This window comes from Epargyreus clarus, unplaced genomic scaffold (genome assembly GCF_041222505.1).
Source record: "Epargyreus clarus isolate Ecla_fem2 unplaced genomic scaffold, WU_Ecla_fem_2.2 ptg000003l, whole genome shotgun sequence".
In the NCBI taxonomy this organism is placed as follows: Eukaryota; Metazoa; Arthropoda; class Insecta; order Lepidoptera; family Hesperiidae; genus Epargyreus; species Epargyreus clarus.
In genome coordinates this window covers 8,596,155-8,617,569 of record NW_027332211.1, presented here as the reverse complement: position 1 = coordinate 8,617,569, position 21,415 = coordinate 8,596,155, and the positions used below count along the sequence as shown (strand labels likewise).

Here is a 21,415-nt window from a genome sequence, read left to right as displayed (position 1 = left end):
AACTGCGTTCAGTGGCTAGATTCTGTAAAATCTTAACACTTTCCAATAAATTTACAATTGGGTACTTGACAGTTATAACAATAAAATATGAAATATGTTGGATATGATAGCTTATAAGTAAACATAAATTATGCAGTATTTCGTTTATTTTTTAATATGTTCTAAGTATTTTAATTTTTAAAAAGAAATTTTCGATTTTTTATCTGTGGATTTTAAATCCCAAAACGGCGACAGTGCTGCCTCAAATGTCATGTGACGTCACTACATCGAAACCTGTCGATCACATCGAAACCTGAAGTATGTGTAACGTCGAAGTTTATTTCTATATTTTCAATGTGTTGACGTCACGCTACGAAATGACACTTGACCGCCTGTTTTGGCGTAACGTTCCGTTTACCGTAATAAAAATATGTTTTTTATTAATAAATAGCCCTTTTTCGAAAAAATGATCAATGAAAGGCATATATAATACGTATATGAATTCATTAAAACAGTTTCCCAAAAAGTGTCAAGTAGCCAATTACATTATTTTCTATAAACATTAATAAAAATGTGCTTCACATTAATTAAACTATCCAGGTTGACCGATGATTGTGATTAAAAACTATTTACTGGTATAGAATTGGACTTCATAAAAAACATCAACAAAGGCAGTCACTAAACTGAACGCGACCATAAATATATCATTGTCAATGATAATGAAGGTCACCCGTCAGCTGTCGAAATGTCAATTTGACAAACAAACCAAATGTAGAGGTGAAGTTGAATAGGATCAAAAATGTTGTGGGTTTTATTAAATAATTTGTATTGTAAATAATGTAAATCGAACAAATTGTGAAACAATTATCACATTATACGAAAATGGAGTTACCTTATGAGGTACGTATTTGTTTGTTGTTGTCTACAAAAAAGACCGTACATCAGTATATTACGATTTTCTTTGTTTGCCTTTTGAGTTAGTTATCATTTTCACGTGATCTCGATTAAAGTATCTTTTTTACCTTCATGAATTACTTCCTGGCTTTCTAATTTGTAAAGTCCCTGTAGTTTTTCTGTTACTGACTAATGTAACAAATGCAGTTCAATAAAAATAGTTTAAACTAAGTTTATATAGCATAAGTTCTATTCTAGACAGAAATAAGTAGAGATACTTCCGCATATTGGGCACCTACGTAAATTTTCGATGAAGAAAATTTGGCAAGAAGTAATAAAGTTGATATTTTATAAGATTTAGGAAACCTCTTATTGGGGAAATAAGTTTCAATTATCGATACACTATATATACACAATTTTATCTACAAGTAATGTCTAAAAAAACATTTAAAGCCTAAATGACTATATATCTTTTGAAATTTAAGTTAAATTGATTTAAGACAAACTCTGTATGGCTTTAGATGTAGTACACAATACATAAATAGTACTGTGTTGAATGGCCTAGGAACTATGACTAATAAAAAAGTATATGTAGAATATTCCTCTAGTTCTCTATGTCTCTAATACTAATTAGTATTCAGTTGATGTTAGCAAAGCTATATTTAACCAAAAACCTGAATTCAAAGATTATTAAAGATTAACTCTCCATTTATACTCAAGTATTACTGAGTGGTATCTCACACAGCCTTACTAAAAGTTTCTTGTATTATGGGTTGTTTGTTCAATTCATAGTTTCAACTATCTAGTGTGTTCTTTAGAAGCAAGCCTAACTGGATCCTCTTCCTAAACTTTATCTGAGTTGCTGTCTGGCCATGATTATATGCAATCTTGAGTGCACTTGCTTTCAATTTTGCTTATGCATGCATATTAGCCTTATCTCTTATCTTTTATCTTTTTTATTTTAACTCTATATTAAACTTCAACACCCAGATGAAAATATTTTAGCAATTTAAAGTATACTTTACAAGTATTGCTCTAAAGTTCAAAAGAAAACATGGAAATAAAAACTCAATTTTTTGTTGCCCTTTGTGATGTGACTTGAGGTTCTTCAAAAAAGGCAGAAAAAAACTCTAATACAAAGTCGGCGATGCATTGGCGACTCCTCTGGTGTTGTAAATATCCATAATACTTTCCATCAGGTAACACGTCTGCCTAATCGTTAGGTAAAACTATAAAAAAATATACATACTATGTTTATTGTCATTTAGAAAATATGTTAAGGTTGGTTTTGCCACAATAAAACCCAAATTCAGAATGCCAAACAAAATGGCTAAGGCCATATTTATAGACATGGCCTTAGATATTTGTACATGTTTAGCAATAAATAACATAATATACCTTAAAAATGTATGTACATTTTTAACATACATTATGTTATTTATTTGAGCTATTCGGTTGAATATTAAAATGATTATATGAATTATTTAGTACATATTTATAGTCCCTGACTCAATCTAAAAAAGGGTAAATACATACAGTCAATGGAAACGCTAAAAGTCTAACATGCAAAGTGGCCCTTTTGTGTCTTATGACTTTAGCCTTTCCAGTGACAATATGATTTGTTTAATATAATAGTTGTTTCCTTTTCAGGTTCTTGTGCACCTGTTCAAATTTTTACCCAAATCTGATAGAAAGGCAGCAAGTGAAACTTGCCGATCTTGGTACATTGCTGCAAATGATAGATCATTTTTAAAGAATAAAGTTGTGATATTTTTCAAATCAATTCTGAACGATGAAGAATCCTCTCCACACTTTATATTTGAAAATGCCGCAATTACATATTACAACTTTTTATTCAGCGAGGTGGAAATATCTAGTAAGATAAATAGTTTTTGGGAGAGATTGGGAGAAAATATCAAAAGTTTGACTCTCAGAAATTGTGATATCTGTGAAAAAATATTTATCTATATATTGGAACAATGCCCAAACTTAGAGGCATTAAATATCCAAACTTGTAAGGAACTGTTCATGTCTGGACGGCTGTTGGAAGGGGAGACTGAGGGATTGGTAGCAAACAGTTTAGACAAATTGAAAATTTTAAGTTTGTCAGGAAATCAATATTTAACAGATGCTCTGTTCAATAGATTTGTAAAAGCATCACCACAATTAGAAGAGCTTAATTTATCTGGATGTTCTCTACAATTTCATTTTGGCCTTGTAAAAAGGTTCTATCCTCCTGACACAAACGCTTTTCAAAATCCTTCAGAAAGTGTCCTCACATTCTATTTCGTCCTACAATTCATTATATCAAGAGCTAAAAGCATTAAGCGTTTAGTGTTTTCAAAAACTCTCATTGATGGAGCGGCATTAAAACGTTTATCTGAAACAGAAAATTTACAACTGGAATCTCTAAGAGTACATTCATGTGACCAGCTCACAAACACCGGTTTATTAGCACTCACGACGCACCAGACGTCTTTAAGAGAACTTGACATTGGTTTGTGTACAAGAGTGACTGACCAGTCATTGGTATACATTTGCAAGAATCTGGTCAATTTGGAGTACCTGAATATTCAACGGTGCAGAGCTGTCACAGATTTAGGCATTGCAGAGTTAAAAAAACTGACGAAACTGAAAAGTCTAAACATTTCACAATGCGAACTCATAACAAAAGTGGGGTTGGAGCGTGGAATTTGTGCAGAAGAAAATAATGTTTTAGAAGACTTGGATGTACATTCACTAAACTTGGATCAGAGCGGCCTTATCATGATGTCTGAAAAACTCCTTAATCTACGATCTATTGATATAAGCTATTGCTTCAATGCAGTGACCGATGCCTCGATTCAAGTAATATTTAAAAACCAGGTATTACTCCATACCTTGAAACTCAGTCATTGCGATAAAGTATCTGACGCGGGTTTAACAGGGATGGGAAAATTGGAATCGGCAGGAGATGACGACGGCCCCATTATGTCTAGCTTAGACCATTCAATCAACAACCTTAAGATTCATCTGGGATCTAGAGCCGAAGAAGAAATAGTGCGTGATGCACAAAGAAAGCGTGATGTGATGCTGATGTGCGAGAAATTATCCCTAGATTCATATAGCGGCTTTTCCCTAGCGAGACTAAAAAGCCTAAGAGAATTAGATATCAGTGGTTGTAATAAAATAACGGATGTAAGCTTAACGTACGCATTTGCATTCAAGGAATTGAAGAACTTAAACTTGAGCAGGTGCCAACAGATAACTCATGTAGGAGTAGAGCATCTAGTCAGAAATTGCCCCAGTATTGAATATTTTAATCTGATGGACTGCTACAATTTAAAAGATGAAGCTGTAGAAGTAATTGTTAAAGGTTTAAGACGTCTGCAATACTTAGAACTAAGGGTAAGTATGTAATGATTTTATGTTTCTATTATGTTCTTAAAACTTAGACAAATATACATAACAGTGATTTTCCAGTTTCTCTCAGAAACACGTGAACAAATATTTATATACCATTATATTCACATTTTCTACTTGTTACAGGGCTGTAATCCTCTTACCGACACAACATTGCACGCCATACGAACCCATTGCGAAAAATTAAAGTTCTTAGATATTCAGGGTTGTCGAAACATGTCAGCTGACCTAGCATGTGCAATAGGAGCGCTACCAACCTTGCATACGGTGCTAGTGACGAAACCAGGACCATATATTAATGAAGGAATCAAGAACAGGACTCCAGCGACAAAACTATTACCGACATTGCTACGAAAACTCCGTTTACATTGATCACTCAATGATTGTTAATTATTTATATTATATCGAGCACGAACATAAAGCAATAAGGTTTCTTTAATAAATCACAGCTTCAAGTAATTTATTAATAATTTACATATGCAATCAAAAAGTTTATTTCGGCAGGTATTGCAAGCATTCGGAATACAATTACCTACTTACTTATACTTTTTAATGTATGTGGCACAGCAACTTGCAGCTCATCCGAAGATGTTTCTCGCAATTGCTCATCAACATCGGTAACCGACCCTAACCGGATATTCAGATCGGAAATTAAGTGACCCCAAACGAATCTTCCTTTAAAATAATGACATTTCGGATGTGAAGTGTGCGCGACCTTTTGAAAATGTGACCTTGACATGCTCGAGCACGTAAGATTTTAATATAGATTCAGCAACTTTCCCGTTATCGTTATTTCTTTCCAAAGAAAAAATAATCACACTCAATGACCTTCTGTAGCTTTTTGTTTTACAAATGTGCGACTCTCCCATTACCTTAAGTTGCACTCAAATTGTCACATTATGAAAATGTAGGTACAGTTCTTAACATTTAATCCTTATCTAACTCGCTCGAATATTTCAAGATATCGATATATTTTACTAATCTGATCGACTGCACTAAACGTACGCCTGTATATAGAGAGCTCATGTCCCCCCTGTGTTAATCTGCTGCACTTGAGGACGTCCGAAATCCCCTCTGGGGCTCCCCTACTATTATCATTACATCATTGTGTGTGAATTCCAGCACAGACACATCTATAACGAATAAAATAAGACAGCAATTTTATATGAAGACTTGCCCTGCTAAAGCTTTGCTGTATTAATGAGAAAATAAAGCACCATGCGAGAATTCAATGACCTCAAATCCTATCTCACTCGCAAGAGGTCCCGGGTACGATATTTATAGCTCTAATGACAAGGAATTTTTGTGTGGGATTTATTAGTAGAAAACGTCAACATCATTTGTTCTTGCGTCACTGGCACATCGAAGTCACCTTTCACTAATTGTTTTTAGCGATCTGAAACTAATTAAAATGATTACATTATCTCTTAAAGATTTTGCAGCTTATCACACATTGCATTTATTTATGTACATAAAATAAATCCATGTAATATTATTTACATTTATCCCAAATTATTTATATTATTATTAAAAAATTAAATAAACCTAAATTACACCCTTAGGGTCCGTTCACACAGACCAGCTCGGAGAGGAGAGCGGATTTTTATCACGTTAGAAACAGTTTTAAGTACCTCATTGTATTAAGGTTTATTTTTGCATGTGCACTTATTTGTCACTAAGAATGCTTAAACGCGCTTCGTGTGACATAATAAGAGGAGCCGACCGGCTCTGACTGCGTGCTCATCTCCCTCGCGCAGCCGATCGGCTCCGAGTGCATCCGTTTTCAGATCTTTACCAGCCGGTCTGTGTGAAATAGTTGGCGGCTCCGCTTCGACAATTCCAAGCGTATACCATGCGGTCCGTGTGAAAAGAAAAATGCGGGCCGATGCTCTCCGAGCCGGTCTGTGTGAACGGACCCTAATAATTACTTAACGCATAGTAAATTAAATTCTCCAGCTAATTAAAAGGAGTATACAAGTTCAATATTTACTTTTATTGGCTAAAAATACACTACTAGTCCTTAAATTCTGTTTAATAGGTATGTTATACCTATGTTAAGATTTCTAAAAGTATCAAAATATTTAAGACAAATTTTATGTTCTAATAATGTTAAGTATAGTTGGTCATAAAAATATTATATATAACAGAATGAAGTGGGTAGAATTTAATGATTTTGTATTAAATACATGCTTTATTGTATTAAATATTTAAATTAGATTGCATAAAAATTAAAAAAACGCTTTTATTTTCAAGTAGGTGCATACGCTTATGTGATATAATTATTGTATTTACATTAGGTACAAATCTCTATAATAATTTGCGATTACATGCGCTAATTTATTGTTAAATCTATAAAATAATCTCGTTGTAAATAGACAAGTAGTGAGAGAAAAGCTTTATAACTGGTTTTAACTAGTATTCGATTTCCATATTTTTGAAAAAAATATTAATTATTAATTATAAAACTAGTTGTCAAAAATGTTGTAATGTAAAGGCACTTTTCATAAAAATCTGTTATAACATAACTTGCAATTTATAAACTTTTAACACAAGACACTGTTTTTTTTATTCAGATCGTTTTAACATACCCTATTTTTCACTTGAACATACGTACTAGTGGTGAGGCGTATTTACTGGAACAGGTTCAGGGACTAGGTATGTTACCGGACTAGATAGGACCTAGTCCAACTTTTAATATGTACCTAGTCCAAGACCAGATTGTACGCGTGTCGCGTACACGAACCATAAATAATGAGACTATGGGACTAGGTGGAACAGGTTTCTGGATCACGTATTTTAAATACTAGGAACAGGTATACCTAGTCCCAAATTTACCTAGTACAACCCATCTCAATACGTACCCACGCTATTACACTGCAAATTGGTGCTATAGACAAAATAAAAATCATAATTTGATTTAATCTTTTATTATAGTATAGAATCGTATTTAAAAATAACTTACAATTTATTATAATATATATACCTATTTAAACATATTCTATTTTACCTAACAAACTTTGTTCATAATTAATATATGAAAATGATATTATACAATGTAGTAGTATTTTATAAGTTACACAATATGCAATAGTATTACGCTATTTTACAATAGAATGACTATACAAAATACATCCTGAAAATAATATGCACACAAGTAACGAACAATGCGGTAAACTTAGATACACACCATAATACAATTTTAACAATTTTCATGTTCTCTCTAAAACATGCCTTCCTATTGTAAAATAGATTTAATAGTAATATCGATTTATTAATAATTTAGTCTTCAAATTGCGGTTAGTGCCGATATTTAATTTTTTCAATAATTTATTTATCAAACTGAAAAAAACAATTTGAAATGATTAATAAAAAATTAACTGATCCAGATAGACTTTAGAAACTTAGTAAACAGATTACGTACTAAGGGTACTTGGATTAAAACGCTTAATTCATTATTAAGAAGCATACAAACCCCAATATGGAGACGAACGCTATAACAATTATATAATATTTGATTTAGGTATGTACAAAAATACAACACGTTTAGAATAAAAGTTCTACAATTTTTAAACATTATTGTTGGTGTTACAAGCTTTGGTTACAGATACATTTGTCGTAAGTCGGCTATTGTCATGCAACGCTCGTAAATACCAAATACGACCAGATCTCTTATTTATTGTTATAGGTCTTGTATATATCAGTAATTATTTCTTATCTCATCAGGAATAGGTTTAATATAACGTTACTTGACACGCGTTAAAAAATGTATTTTTACATAAAGATTAATTATTAATACAAACGATAATAGATAATTATACTTTTCCAAAAGTTCAAGTATCAAATTTAAAATTATATATTAATTCATGTACGCAAATATTATAGAATACAAAGTCATTTTGTTCGTTTACGGCAACTGTTAAATCTTTATTCTATCTACGACCTAAATGCATGTGTAATTTTCTGCTACCACATACCTATTTTTGAATTGTCCAAAGCAAACCAATGAGTAGAAATTTTCTTAATATGGATAACATGCGTTAAGATGGACAGCTAAAACCTATACTTGCTTTGAGCATAGGACAATTGTCCAACACTTATTATAATGAGGAATCATAAAATGCGCAATAATACTTCCTTGCAAAACACAGAATTGACAATTTATTAAAACACTAAAAATTTGAGACACTGTTTTTTTGTACTTATGACCGAAATTCCACATATTATATCTACATGATGATTCAGCCTCATGCAACTTTATTACTCCTAAGGATTAATAAATTATTGCCAATAGACTTCAAAAATGGATTTAATGTGAGTATGCAAATTAATTAAAATGATAGATATGCTTATTATTAATAAGCTTCGAGTTATGTGAATATTTTATTAATTTTATAACATTCCTTTTTTAAAACACTCTTCCGTAATATCTATGCACTTTTTTTTGTAAAATGTTATTGTCCTATAATACAAGTATGATTATTTTCTCCTAAGTTTACACAATGAAGAATAATAATTATCACTTAATATTATTATTGGTGTTTTAGCGTCTCTTAGTAATAAACTTAAGAAAATAGACAAAAACTCAAATTATCAGTTGTGTTATAATTACGTTATAATACCATCGGCATTTAACCTCGATGCGACCGGCGTTATAATAAAGCAATTATACATACGATATCCACGTTACTAAGATTATTATTTATTTCAACTATTATAAACGTTACTTGTGATAAACACGTAGTGAAATAATCTTATACAACGAAACTGTTTATTGAAACCGAAATTACTTGTCAAATTACCAAAGTTTCATTACATACTTTACCGTTTTTATTATGAAATAGTTATACTACCAATTGCTGATGTACCAAAAATAGCACAACAACGTGTTTATGTGTGATATATAATATACTATGATAAATCTTAAGGCACCAGAACGGACACATGTCTTGAATATGTAAATATTTATATCATTGTCCCCATTTATTTATAAGAAAGTTGAAGACTTTAATTGAAATAATATATTTGATGATGATAATAATATATAAATCTGGCATTTTATTATGTTACTGTAGGATAATAAAATCTAACATTTAAACTATAAAATTGTGATAGAGCAAAATCTACTGTTCAGCAAATTAAATGCTAAGATATTTACTAAGGATAAAACGATAGCGATAAAAAAAATGTTCGAATGTATTACTTGTTGCATTTATTATTTAGGGAGTCGAAAACTAAATGACGATAATTATAAAATCTATTGTTTACTTTCTTGAAACTATCTAAAAATGAAAATCTAACAGCATCGATTTACAAGAGTAATGGTATTGAAATAATCAGACCTTGAATGATACTGTATTCGCAACATCGTTATTGCATTTTTTATCAATTCTGTAATATTATGAATATTATATATCCGAGGGATAATATATATTATACATTTAAATAACTACACATGAACGGTAATGCAGGATATGATACCTTTTTTCAACATAACACTGACAAATAAATAAAAAATTAAAATCTTACAATCACAAGGAACAATCAGAAATTTAACAAAACATTTTCAATAAAATTTTTAATCATTAACAAAACCGATCCATTTCGACCAATGCATCTTACATTTATATTTATACAAGATACATAATCCCTCTTAAGACCAAACGTAACAAAATTTACAAAAATACAACAACAACCAAACATTATAAATATGGATGACAGTGTGATTAAATGTGAAGCCATAAAATGTGAATGATCCGCTCATCAGTCACCTCCCAGGGAATCGTGACCGAATTTTGGCATTTCCTCATCGTTTAAGAGCGCTGAAAGGCGATCTGATGGGCTCCTGAGGCGTGTTCAAGGTAGAACTGCTCGGGCTCGGAGCCATAACCGGCTGCTCAGAGTTATCCGCTTCCAAGTCGGGCATACTCATGTCCTCAAAGTCTGGAATATTTCCTGTATACGAGATTAGCTGATTCCCTTCAGCTGAAAGTTACCCAAGAAAAACAGTGTTAGTCAATTTGCAACATTTGTCACATTCAACTACTTCGCAACTACACTAGTCTAATTGGAAGCGAACTAATATAATTAAGTAATTATATTATTATATAAATCCGTGCTAATTGGTTCATCGATCATCTAAACAATTAGTTACATTTTAATTTAATCGATTGTGTAAATTGTAACTAAAAATCTTTATTTGACTTTATCCAATAATATTCATACAAATTGTTCTATATATTAAGTGTATATGAGGCATATAGATATAAATGAAAGCTTGTTGTTATATATGGAGCACTCAAAAACAACACTAAAGAATATTTAGTTAACTGGGGAATAATAAAATTTAATATCATATTTTATATAGTACATAAATAATTATTAACTTGCATAATTATTATTAAAGTACGTGATAAAAGAAAATTAGCGGGATAATTATCCCAAAATATATTTTACATAAATTATACTGAGCGTATTGTTAACCCAAAATATATTTAAATTGGACGACCCGCGTGGCGGAGAGGTCACCATACCGGTCTGACACGCAGAGGGTTCCGGGTTCGATCCCCGGCCAGACGGATATCTAAATGATGAATTTAGATTTCTGTTTCTGGGTCTGGGTGTTTGTGTATTTGTCTATGTGTGTGTCCATGGCACCCACGATACAGGGAATCCTAGTGTGGGGCTGTGAGTGTAGAAAGCGTTTATTTAAATGGAGCAACTACAATTAAATTAATTGATAAAGCTTCTAACGACTTCGTTTGATCCTTGGTACAAAAGTATGACCATCTACAAGTAATGTCTCAAATTAAATGCGTCACATATAAAAAGGTATAGGTATCCGACAAGAGCTTTAGTAGACATTGTTAGCTAACTTTTAAACGTATGCACTAAAAATCGCAAGCGCAAATTTACGTTCTTAAATTTATAATTTTAACAAAACACAATATAAAGGGCGATAAAATATGCTAAAACCTTATCGGATTATACCTTAATTTACTTTAAAATTGTTTATTCTATTTTCATGATAATTGCAATGAAATATGTACATTTAAAAAAATAAATTTCACAAATATTGTGTTTATATATTATTTCACATTCTTATTATAAGAAAAGGTAAAATATATGCTTATTATATTTCCATTATAATAATACCACTCCATGCCTAAATTCTATACGTTATTCGCGTCCTAATCTTAATATTACAACGCTAAAATCTAGCAAAATTAAAATTTAATTATATTACATTAATATTATTAAGCTTGCATTAAAAACTACAACCATAGCGGAATAGCAAACATAATTATAACTGTACATAAATACAATATTTCTGGTACGTTTTGCAGATAATATAATGTTGGTATTTAACCATGCAGCCTTACCTTCGAACTACATGCAAAAAAAAACGTTTCGCATATAAAATTCCCAGAGACGAATAAAGCAAAAATCTATAAAATCGTGCAAAATTACCACAAACCTATCTATGTTAAATTTGAAATATAATGAGTCATGTAATATTGGAATTAGTACCATCGTCCTCAGTAAACGGCGTCTCGTCGTCACAGCGGACATTCAAACCGTCACCTTTCAGCTTCTTTGCTTTAATTAACAATTAAAAAATTACTTAACAACCTAAATATTACGAAGTACTAATAATATCTTTAAAACCTTATTTTTAAAACTTATCCGTAAATAGAATTAAACACCAAAGAGAATAAACCCATAACAGATAAGGCAATAACGATGTCACACATATTTATGCTTCGTGATTTTAAGCTGCGGAATACAAACCGATTGCCATAACAGAAGACGATAAATCTCTCGTAGACAAGACACACTAATATTATTCGTATTTTTTCAGAATATCGTTCGATTAACATAAGAACGACATTATGAAAAAAAATTTAATTAATAACATTATTTCTCGACAATTTGTGGTACTGCATCACATCATAGTCGCCTTATCACACATACATACTCGAAGCAATATGTGCGCCAGCATCCTAATATTTTATCAAATAATCGTCATGCATACGTCAATATTTAAACTTAATGGTATATATAACATCGTACTGGTTTACACTGTTTCTTCCGATTACAACTAACATATTATAGCTAACGGTAGGTAACATGTTTCATCGAGGATCATGCGTGTTGACACCATCGCCTAACACTATCACAGACCGCAGCCGGCTAGCGAGCGTCCCCGCGGTCAACTTTTACCGAAAACAAGTCCAACATGCCGCAACAACATGGGGCGTTCAGCATTGCATAACTCTTGAAAGACGAGGTAGCCACAGGCTACTTTGTGGACGATGTGTCGACGCAACCAATCAGCCAATCAAAATCAATCATCGGATACTGTTTGGTTGTATCTACAATTTAACATAAACGTGAAAAATAACTCACACATGCTATGCTATATTTCAGTCTTTAGGTACCTGACGGGTGTTTGGCGGAGTGTTAAAAGTTAGAATATTATTTTGCAGACCGGGTTTCTCGGTAATACAAGCTGTGGATAGTCGACAGAAGTCCCCTGTACAGCATGTAGGTATGCACTTCCATACATATTTGTCATTCAACAAATACACATTCATGACTAGCCATTAGCTTACTATGTTATTCAATTGGGGAGCAACGATGGGTATAAAGTATCGGTTAGTTGAATACTGAATATCAAATAAACTTACCATTGCCACTTGTCTTTGCCCGGTCATCAGTTGGATTGTAAGTCAGGCCATAGAAAGGATCGTCCGACCCGAACAACTGGAAAAAGCAACACATATATGTATATAATCATTTTAAATAAAAATATTGTTTATTAGCAATTTATAATCATGTAAATTTTAATCATACAATAAATTAAATAAATTATTTTTGAAGTGTCTTAAAAATTATAAATTTATTACCCTTAAAAATTATTTTACAAAATTTTGCAACTCAAATATTTTCCAATTCTTTTTCTTTGTATGTAACAAAAAACAAGAATTGCAAAATCTTTAATTAACTATTATTAATAATTTTGCTTTTAAAACATGGAAGTACAATAAATTTTGAATATAGGTGTGGAGGATCTTAATAAGTCGAATGAATAACCAGAAATAATGAAGTTTGCCGAAAATTGTTATTCAAATACAGTGTATCGCGCTAACCCTATAATAATAACGCTTTCTACATTCACGCAACTAGGCAGTAGGATTTTTCCTGTGACGCAGGTGCGATGAACCCTACATACTTCTAAAAGTACTTTTCAATCTTTACCTAGCAAGAAATTTAATGAATGGTACCATTCTGACCATATCCATAACATAAATAACAAAGCAATTTTCACAAAATTGAGTCATTGATTATAAATTAAAAGACGATGAAAAAAATTGTTTGTATGCCGAACATAGTTTACCCTTGCATTTATGTTATAAAATACATAGGTCAATAGTTTATTTATCTGAAGTGTACATAATATAATAATTTATTTAATTTAAATAAATATTTTATTACATTACATAAATATGTAAACAAAAGTTTAAGGGTATAGGGGGATTTGTATTAATTCAATTTAAAATGAAAATAAGCCAGTGGTTTCTCCGCACTTTGGTATCAGTATTCAATTTTGATAAAAAAAGATTAAAATTTGCTACGTGGAATATATTGAAGTAAGGGGAGATCCACAAATTACGTGAGGTGTTTTTTTGAATTTTCTGTCCCTCCCTCCCCCCTGGTGAGATGTCGTGAGATTTTATTCAACCCCCTCCCCCATCCCCCAATCTCACGTGAGATTTTTCAAAATGTGCGTTTCTTAAATATGTAAACGTGTTGGAGTGTTATTGTAAAAAGAAAAGAAAAAATTGCTTCGTACTTTTATTTACGACTAGTTAAGACTAGTAATCAATATTGCTGAGTTATAAGTGTAATAAAAATTTAACAATAGAATACTTAAATCGTAACTAATGCGATTAAAAAAAAAATCTACTCTAATTCAGTCCATGGAGAATCATGCGTGGTCTCAAGAGAGACTATTGGAACCAACATGTCCATATGATTTTCAATAAAATCATCTGCTCCTTCAACTTCGTTCTCATCTAGCCACTCTAAGCCGTTGACACTTGCGCACAGTAACTCATTAGCTCGTCTTGTAACAATCAGTGAGGGTACAGTTATGCTTAAATCTTAAGCATGTAGAATCAGGATAATGGGTCAAAATAGTATAGTTTTTTTTTGTTTCAATAAGAAAAAAAATTGCGTGATATTTGCCGAGACCCCCCCTCTCTCCAACGTAAGATTAGATGAGATTTGACTCGACCCCCCCTCCCCCTTAAACATCTCACGTAATTTGTGGATCTCCCCTAATGAATATTGTAACTTGCGATTTCTACCTGCGCTCTTCGTTGGTTAAGTTGGGGTAAGGCATCTTGTGTAAGCGGCATCTTGAAATTCGAAACAAAATTTTACATTCCCTTTCATATTTCATATTTTATTTCATTTTTATAATTCAGGTCAGGGCTTTTCACATCGATTTTTGCAGGAGAATCAACTATCATACCTCCCATAGTGTCCACTGTCCACCCGAAATCATTCATAACGAAATTGTCATTATTGACACAAAATTAATGAAGATCCTACCAGCAATGCAGATATTAACGATTTATTTATTAGTGGAATACTACCTAATGAATACGTAACGTAGTACAATAAACTACTTATATACAATATACCATGAATATACCGGATACCTCAACAATTCGTTATACACAAATATGCTAGACTCTAAACCAGAACACTAAAATATTGTATTACAAGACCTAAATAGTAGCTGAATACTAATGAAATAATTATTAAAAACGTAGGTCACAGATTCTGCGTGTTAAATATAAATGTATTATTATGTAGTATGTATTATGTCGTATGAAATCATAAATCCAGGCTAAATCTTTACTACATCTAAACAATCAATCTACCGTCAAAATACTTAACATTCGTATCGTGTTGCGTATGTACACTAATATTATAAAGAGGAAAACTTTGTTTGTTTGATTGGTTGTAATGAATAGGCTCAAAAACTACTGGACTGATTTTAAAAAATCTTTCACCATTCGAAAGCTATATTATCCACGAGTAACATAGGCTATATTTTATATGTAATATATTTGATAAATAGATTTTGAGGCGGTACAAAGTTTGCCGGTTCAGCAAGTAGCTTATAATATCGTAATTATTTAAATATTTCATCTTAGTATTCAATGAAGAATACAAGAATAGCGAAATACAACGGATAAATATCATAAACATTGAACTGTTTTATTAACATCAATTAAATCAGAGGCAAATGAAATGCTCATTCGAGCCGAAACAACAAATTAGGCGCAATTTACAAATTGCATGCAATTTCATAATTGTGATAACATGTGGTCATAATTAAGGCTATACCCTTTCTTATATGCTTGTATCCAGACCTACAAACTTCACAGACAAAAAAGAAATAAAGATAGAAAAAAAAAAGACCAAAAAAAAAACAATGTGACAAACTATGGTAGCAAGTATGATATATTGGTGTAGGTTTAATTTGTCTATGTAGCACAGAGAGAAACGTTAAGTAATTTTTTAATTTAATGTTTTTAAGAGTCCATATTATCTAATTGAGTTTGTAATTTTCCATAAGATACGAGTATCCTACCATGTATAATTGATTCATTTTTAGCCTATACTAATACTATACATAGTTGTATATAACTTATTATTATAATTTCAAGGATGATATACTTTAATAGGTAAATAAAGTAACTACCAAAGATGAAGTAATTATAATTTATAACCGTAAGACAAGTAAAAGAGCCTTCCAAAAAAAATCTTACATACTTAATCATTCAAATTACGTAAGAAATTGCGTTTCATTTATAATTTTGAATTTTACCCTAAATTATCTTGTTTATGACTGTATCATGAAACATCTATATTTAGGTAGGTATGCAAAGATTATTGCATAATATTTACTCAATCGCATAAATACCTACAGAACATCTTGACCTACAACAATACTAACAATAATTGAAGTTGATTGTTAGATTTGAACCTAAAGTGAACGACAAGCCTCATTCAGAACGATATGCGAGCATTGTTATGATATTATAATATAATCGACCCGACATTACGTAGCAAAGGCGGCTGGCCCGCGAGTGCAAAACAACACGACAATACCTAAGTAAAAGCCGCACAAGGCTTCACACGCGGACCCAACACGTTGATTGCAACGTGACTTCGCCGGTGCTACCAACCTGACGGCCGCCAGCGTCAATGTTTACAGCTCTGCGCACTAGTGTGCGTGACTCACCGCAACACAAATTCAAATATGAGCGCGAAATTATTATTGTTATTGTGTATTCGTAAATGTAATTCCGGTTTTTTAAGAATTTTCCACTAATGCGCACTTGACCAGTATGGAGGACTTTTACCTTTCTCATTCAAAAATACGATCCCTGGATGGACTAATAAGGAATAAACTCACCCCTAATAATGTATTTGTGTCCAATGAATAAGAGTCACTACGAAGAAGCTCCCTCAGTGATTCCAAGTCTGTTTGCATTGTATCCAGGTGGTCGTCAATGTCTGTCCTGCAATATTTTATAATAATCATTGTATAATAAGTAACAAATATATCAGTAGAATTTTGTTAATAATTTGTTAACACAAAGCAAATCATACTTATTATTATGTACTACATATTAAACTTTTAACATTTTGAAAAACGATAAATTAACAAATGTAATTAAACTAAAATACACAAAAGAAAATAAAGCTTCAAAGTTTTACCTGGGTTTTTAATACTAGTTTTTTTTTTCAAAACAGTTTAAATACATTGGCCTTCAGAAAAAAACTTAAAGATCTTCCCTTTCAATATTTTAATAAAACCATAAATAATTATATTGAATATACAATGATATGTTAAGAAATAGATAACATATTACATTATAAACAATACATTTCTGTAGTGACTTATTACAATTTATAATCATAATACTTCAAAAATGTCACAGACTTTGTATTTATTACATCAAACAGCCATTTTTTTAACAATAAGTAAGTTCTCTGGTTTTAATGTTGATTATTATAACATTTCTATAACCCCGCAAGCATTTTATAGTAAGAGCAGTCTATTACATATACTTATTGAAATTATTCCACAATTTTAAACTTTTGAATATACAATGGACACTGAAGGCTACAAAAAAAATAGTAACAAGATTTCCAATAAATATTTATAGTAGGCCACTTCAAAGATGATGTTATTCTGAATATAAATATTGTTTATTTCACATACTTGGCTGCATTTGGTCCGAAGAGGGAAGCTAATTCCTCTCGGCTTTTATTGATGTTATCTCTCCTATACCTGAATATCAAAATGGATTACATGCATATAACATCAAATTGAATGTGGCACAACATTGCTTGGTTTACACAAATATTTATTATTTATATCATTTTTTATTTAATAATAATATTGGAGTTAGATAATGTGATTTGTTGAAGATAAACAATAAATAAAATCATCGGTATAATTAAATAGTAAAGCAAATAATACTTACATAGTTTGTAACCTATTCACATTTGTGTTATTGTTAACAGTAGCTAATGTCATATTGTTCCAGTCAAAATCATCCTGTAGTTCAGTCTTTATGTCTGCCAAATTCAAATAATTTTCATTGTCCTTAGACTTCTTTGTCTTCTTGGCAGATTGCTTTGTTGGTTCAGCGGGTTTTTCCAATTTTATATTGATTCCTCCTAACATTTTATCCTTAGTGGTAGATACAACAGGTTCCTCAGGTAGCATGTGTTCCGCGAGGACATCCTTCGCGCTGACTTCTTCTGCCGCCGCCACACCAGCGTCACTGACAGAATCATCGCTAGCAAATATCTCGGCAGGAAGCTTAAAGTCAACTGTTGGATTTAAATTGTTGAAATTGCTATTTGTAAGTAAAGATTTAACATTTGCTGTAAAGTTCTTTTTCATATTTGCTCTTGCTTTACACTTTGATGTTCCGGGTGACACATTCACATTGCTAGCAATTTGATCCATAGCCGTCTGACCTATTGGAGATGTAGGAGAGGGCATAGTAGGAGATGGTGATGTAACAATAGGTACAGCTTCGGGTGTTCTTAATAGGCCATTGCTATGGCTGGGGTATATTATTCTGCTACCATCTACAGATATCAAAATTAATTAAAAACAAAAAATAAAACAAAACAAAATCCAACTTAATATTTCAAGTTTTTTATGATTCAAAATAAAACAACAAAAATATCAACTGATAATAAAATTGTTAAATAAAAATAAGATAACAAATCTACTGTGATAACAAACATACCTGTGTCAACATCTTCTCCGTCTTCCATTGTTACTTGATACTGTAAAGAGGATACTTGATTGTTGTTGCCATAAGCTGCATTTATCAAGGGGTTAGACAAATCTACAGACACAAAGTCAGCAGCGTTCATTGCATCCTGAGACACTTCATTGTGCAGGATATCATCATGTGCAAGTTCATGAATAGTTGGGCCATCCTCCTAAAAATATAAAGTGTACATTAGTAACTATGCACAGAAAAACACAATTTTTCACATACTTTAAAAATAAATTTTAAATCCACAATATTTAACAACTTATTATACTTTAGTATTATAAAAAAAACTTACCATATTGTCTTCATTAAGGTCTTCTAAAACTGTGTCTTTGTCAAGTTTAATATTCTTCAGCTTACCAGGATAAGAGCTACCACTTCCAGAGATATGTGCAGCACTATTTATCATTAACTGGTAAGGCCTCTTAACACCAACATTATTACCGTTAGAGTTTGGAGCCCTAGTTGGTTGTACCAAGGACATCAAGAATTGAATGAGCTGAAATGAACAAATCATTGACACATGAAAACCTGAAGCAATATTGTTCTACTTGGCAGGAAACATGACATATTTACTAGTGTATCAATAACCAAATTGTTTTCGGTCAAAAATGTAAGTATAGTAATTAGAGAGCTTTTAAAATTAACTCTGATATTTTTATGATTTTCATAAGTTTCATTTATTATGATTATCCTATTACCATGATATGTTATTTTACTTACATTGTTTACTATTTGTTGTTGTTTGATATGTTTCTGCCTGAGGATAGCAACTTCCCTCCATAAGGCTTCATTTTCCTGTTTCATTGCACTAAACTTTGCATCAAGGCTCTCTTGTTTGCCTTTCATTTGTTTCACATCTGCCAACATCTTGTTCATAAGCTCGGGTTTGATTAAAAATTTCTCACCACTCTCATTGCTAGTTACAATTGACTTGGGGTTTGCAATCTTCCTCTTTATATGCTCCAGGAGGTATGCATGACCCCTCATGAAGCATGGATGTGAAAATTCAATCTCATCTTTCTCATAACGCAATCCTCCATTTTCAACAGATGTGATTTTGTGGAAGCCGTACATATTCAGCTGTCTTATGAAGCTGGCCATATTGTTATGTTTGTAATATAGTGGCAAGAGCTCTCTTGCAATTTCAGCTTGGTTCTTTATGACAAATGTCTTGCCTCCCTATAATAAATTAAATGTTGGTTTATTGTTGTTATTGTTATTAACGAGATATGCCCATGGTTAAACCGTTCAACACTCTCCCTTCATAATAATTAATAAATCTGAGATTTTTTAGCAATTTATATATTAATTTTGGTTTAATATAATAAATTAAACAGAAACATTACATAGTAATATTCTTTTCAGTAAATTGCCATAATTACAATTTTTAAAACATTATAATTTTGTTTGATAATTTTTTTACCCACATATTTACATAAACCACATACATATTTGTGATCACCTCGCCACATCCATTCTTAATTTTTTTGCCATTCCGGAAGTCAACATTACAATAAAAAGTAACCATGAACTAAACATTACGGATTTTCTGTAAAATTATATTTTTCATGCCAACTTTCTACTATTACATTCTTACATAATATATAAGTATATAATGGCCTTGATTAACTATGGGGATAAATACCCAAGGTGTATACAGATACACACACCTAACAATAAAACATTGTAATTATATCATAAATATCCTGTTAATAATCAAATAAATGATTAAAATACATATAATTCGCAACAATAACAAGAAGTCCATCGCATAAACAAAAGAAAAAGATAATTAGCAGGCAGTACTTTTTATACTTTTATCTGCAAAAACAACATGTTAAGCAATGTATAACGAAACCGAGTAGGCACCTGCAATGCTATTCAAAACTTGAAATCCGAGAGCATGGTACAAAACGTGACTTAACTATTTATTTATCAAGCCCGGACGGGCTGTCAGCTGGTTTGTAGTAGGCACCTATATACACTTTCTAATGTATATTCACAACCAATTCACCGCTATATGCGCAATAAGCAACAAAATATCGAAAAATTCCAATATTACATCAGAAAATAACAATATTACACTTACAGGGCTCCATGAAATCAAATGATTCGTCTCCGGATCATTTACTAGTTTCCACAATTTTCCCAGAAAAGCTGGAACGCTTGCACCTATTTCCACAACTGAACGCATTTTAAAGTTTTAATTTACACCGATTTTTCAATAATTATCTCAATAGATACTTGTTTTTTAAATATTCCTATGAATTGTATTCATTGAAATCTTTCCACGAACGAATCGCCATTTAATAACTAACACATTCACACAATTCTGTCACTTGTGTGTTAATATATTTATGTGGTGAGTGGTAAACATTATATTTACGCACACTTTCAAAAGTATCGTTGATACCAACATAATTTCTCAAATAATGCGTTCACATAATATGATCATTGAACATTTAAAAAAATGTCTATAACTACATTTAATTTTACAAAATGCTTCAATGATGTTATTTAGTTTATAAACAGTATTTTAATGAATATCACTTTAAAAAGCAGTAATAATGTGACCAGACTGAACATTGCCGCGTATTGCTAGCAATACTTGGCAATGCTTAATATTAACAAATAGCAATCCGTATTTGCCCAAATATTATGTCAAACATAATGTTTAACTTTACAGGCTTTTTGGTATTTTTTTGAGTGTCCTACATAAAAAAAAACAGCTACGAAACAGTTTAAGGTTC

At 31.6% G+C, this 21,415-nt stretch overlaps 2 protein-coding genes across 10 annotated transcripts; one reads left to right on the top strand and one right to left on the bottom strand.

Annotated features, from left to right (window-relative positions):
- The first annotated feature begins 719 nt into the window (after positions 1–719).
- On the top strand, positions 720–7,210 carry LOC140752700 (uncharacterized). Its single transcript, XM_073087037.1, has 3 exons — positions 720–879; positions 2,524–4,260; positions 4,402–7,210. Exons 1-3 carry the CDS (start codon positions 862–864, stop codon positions 4,645–4,647), a joined length of 2,001 nt encoding a protein of 666 aa, XP_072943138.1. The 5' UTR covers positions 720–861; the 3' UTR covers positions 4,648–7,210.
- On the bottom strand, positions 7,187–21,004 carry Hsf (Heat shock factor). 9 transcript variants are annotated; one of them, XM_073086999.1, is made up of 10 exons: positions 20,755–21,004; positions 19,386–19,844; positions 18,958–19,161; positions 18,630–18,828; positions 17,850–18,351; positions 17,585–17,653; positions 16,772–16,877; positions 12,963–13,038; positions 11,803–11,871; positions 7,187–10,257 (listed from the first exon to the last, which is right to left on the bottom strand). In XM_073086999.1, exons 1-10 carry the CDS (start codon positions 20,857–20,859, stop codon positions 10,079–10,081), a joined length of 1,968 nt encoding a protein of 655 aa, XP_072943100.1. In that variant the 5' UTR covers positions 20,860–21,004; the 3' UTR covers positions 7,187–10,078. The 9 variants fall into 9 exon arrangements, 7 of the variants coding, with proteins under 7 accessions (XP_072943100.1, XP_072943130.1, XP_072943097.1 ...); XM_073087029.1 differs by having other exon boundaries at positions 17,850–18,201; positions 20,755–21,003; XM_073086996.1 differs by having other exon boundaries at positions 17,850–18,465; positions 20,755–21,002.
- Positions 21,005–21,415: the final 411 nt, after the last annotated feature.

Excerpts from the sequence above, each read along its gene's own strand:
- LOC140752700 (XM_073087037.1), top strand. Across the intron at positions 4,261-4,401 it reads TGCAATACTTAGAACTAAGG|GGCTGTAATCCTCTTACCGA; the intron begins GTAAGTATGTAA and ends TACTTGTTACAG.
- Hsf (XM_073086996.1), bottom strand. The coding sequence starts at position 20,859 with ATGCGTTCAGTTGTGGAAATAGGTGCAAGCGTTCCAGCTTTTCTGGGA. Across the intron at positions 13,039-16,771 it reads ACACAAATACATTATTAGGG|TTGTTCGGGTCGGACGATCC; the intron begins GTGAGTTTATTC and ends TGCTTTTTCCAG. Across the intron at positions 10,258-11,802 it reads GCCGTTTACTGAGGACGATG|CTGAAGGGAATCAGCTAATC; the intron begins GTACTAATTCCA and ends GGTAACTTTCAG.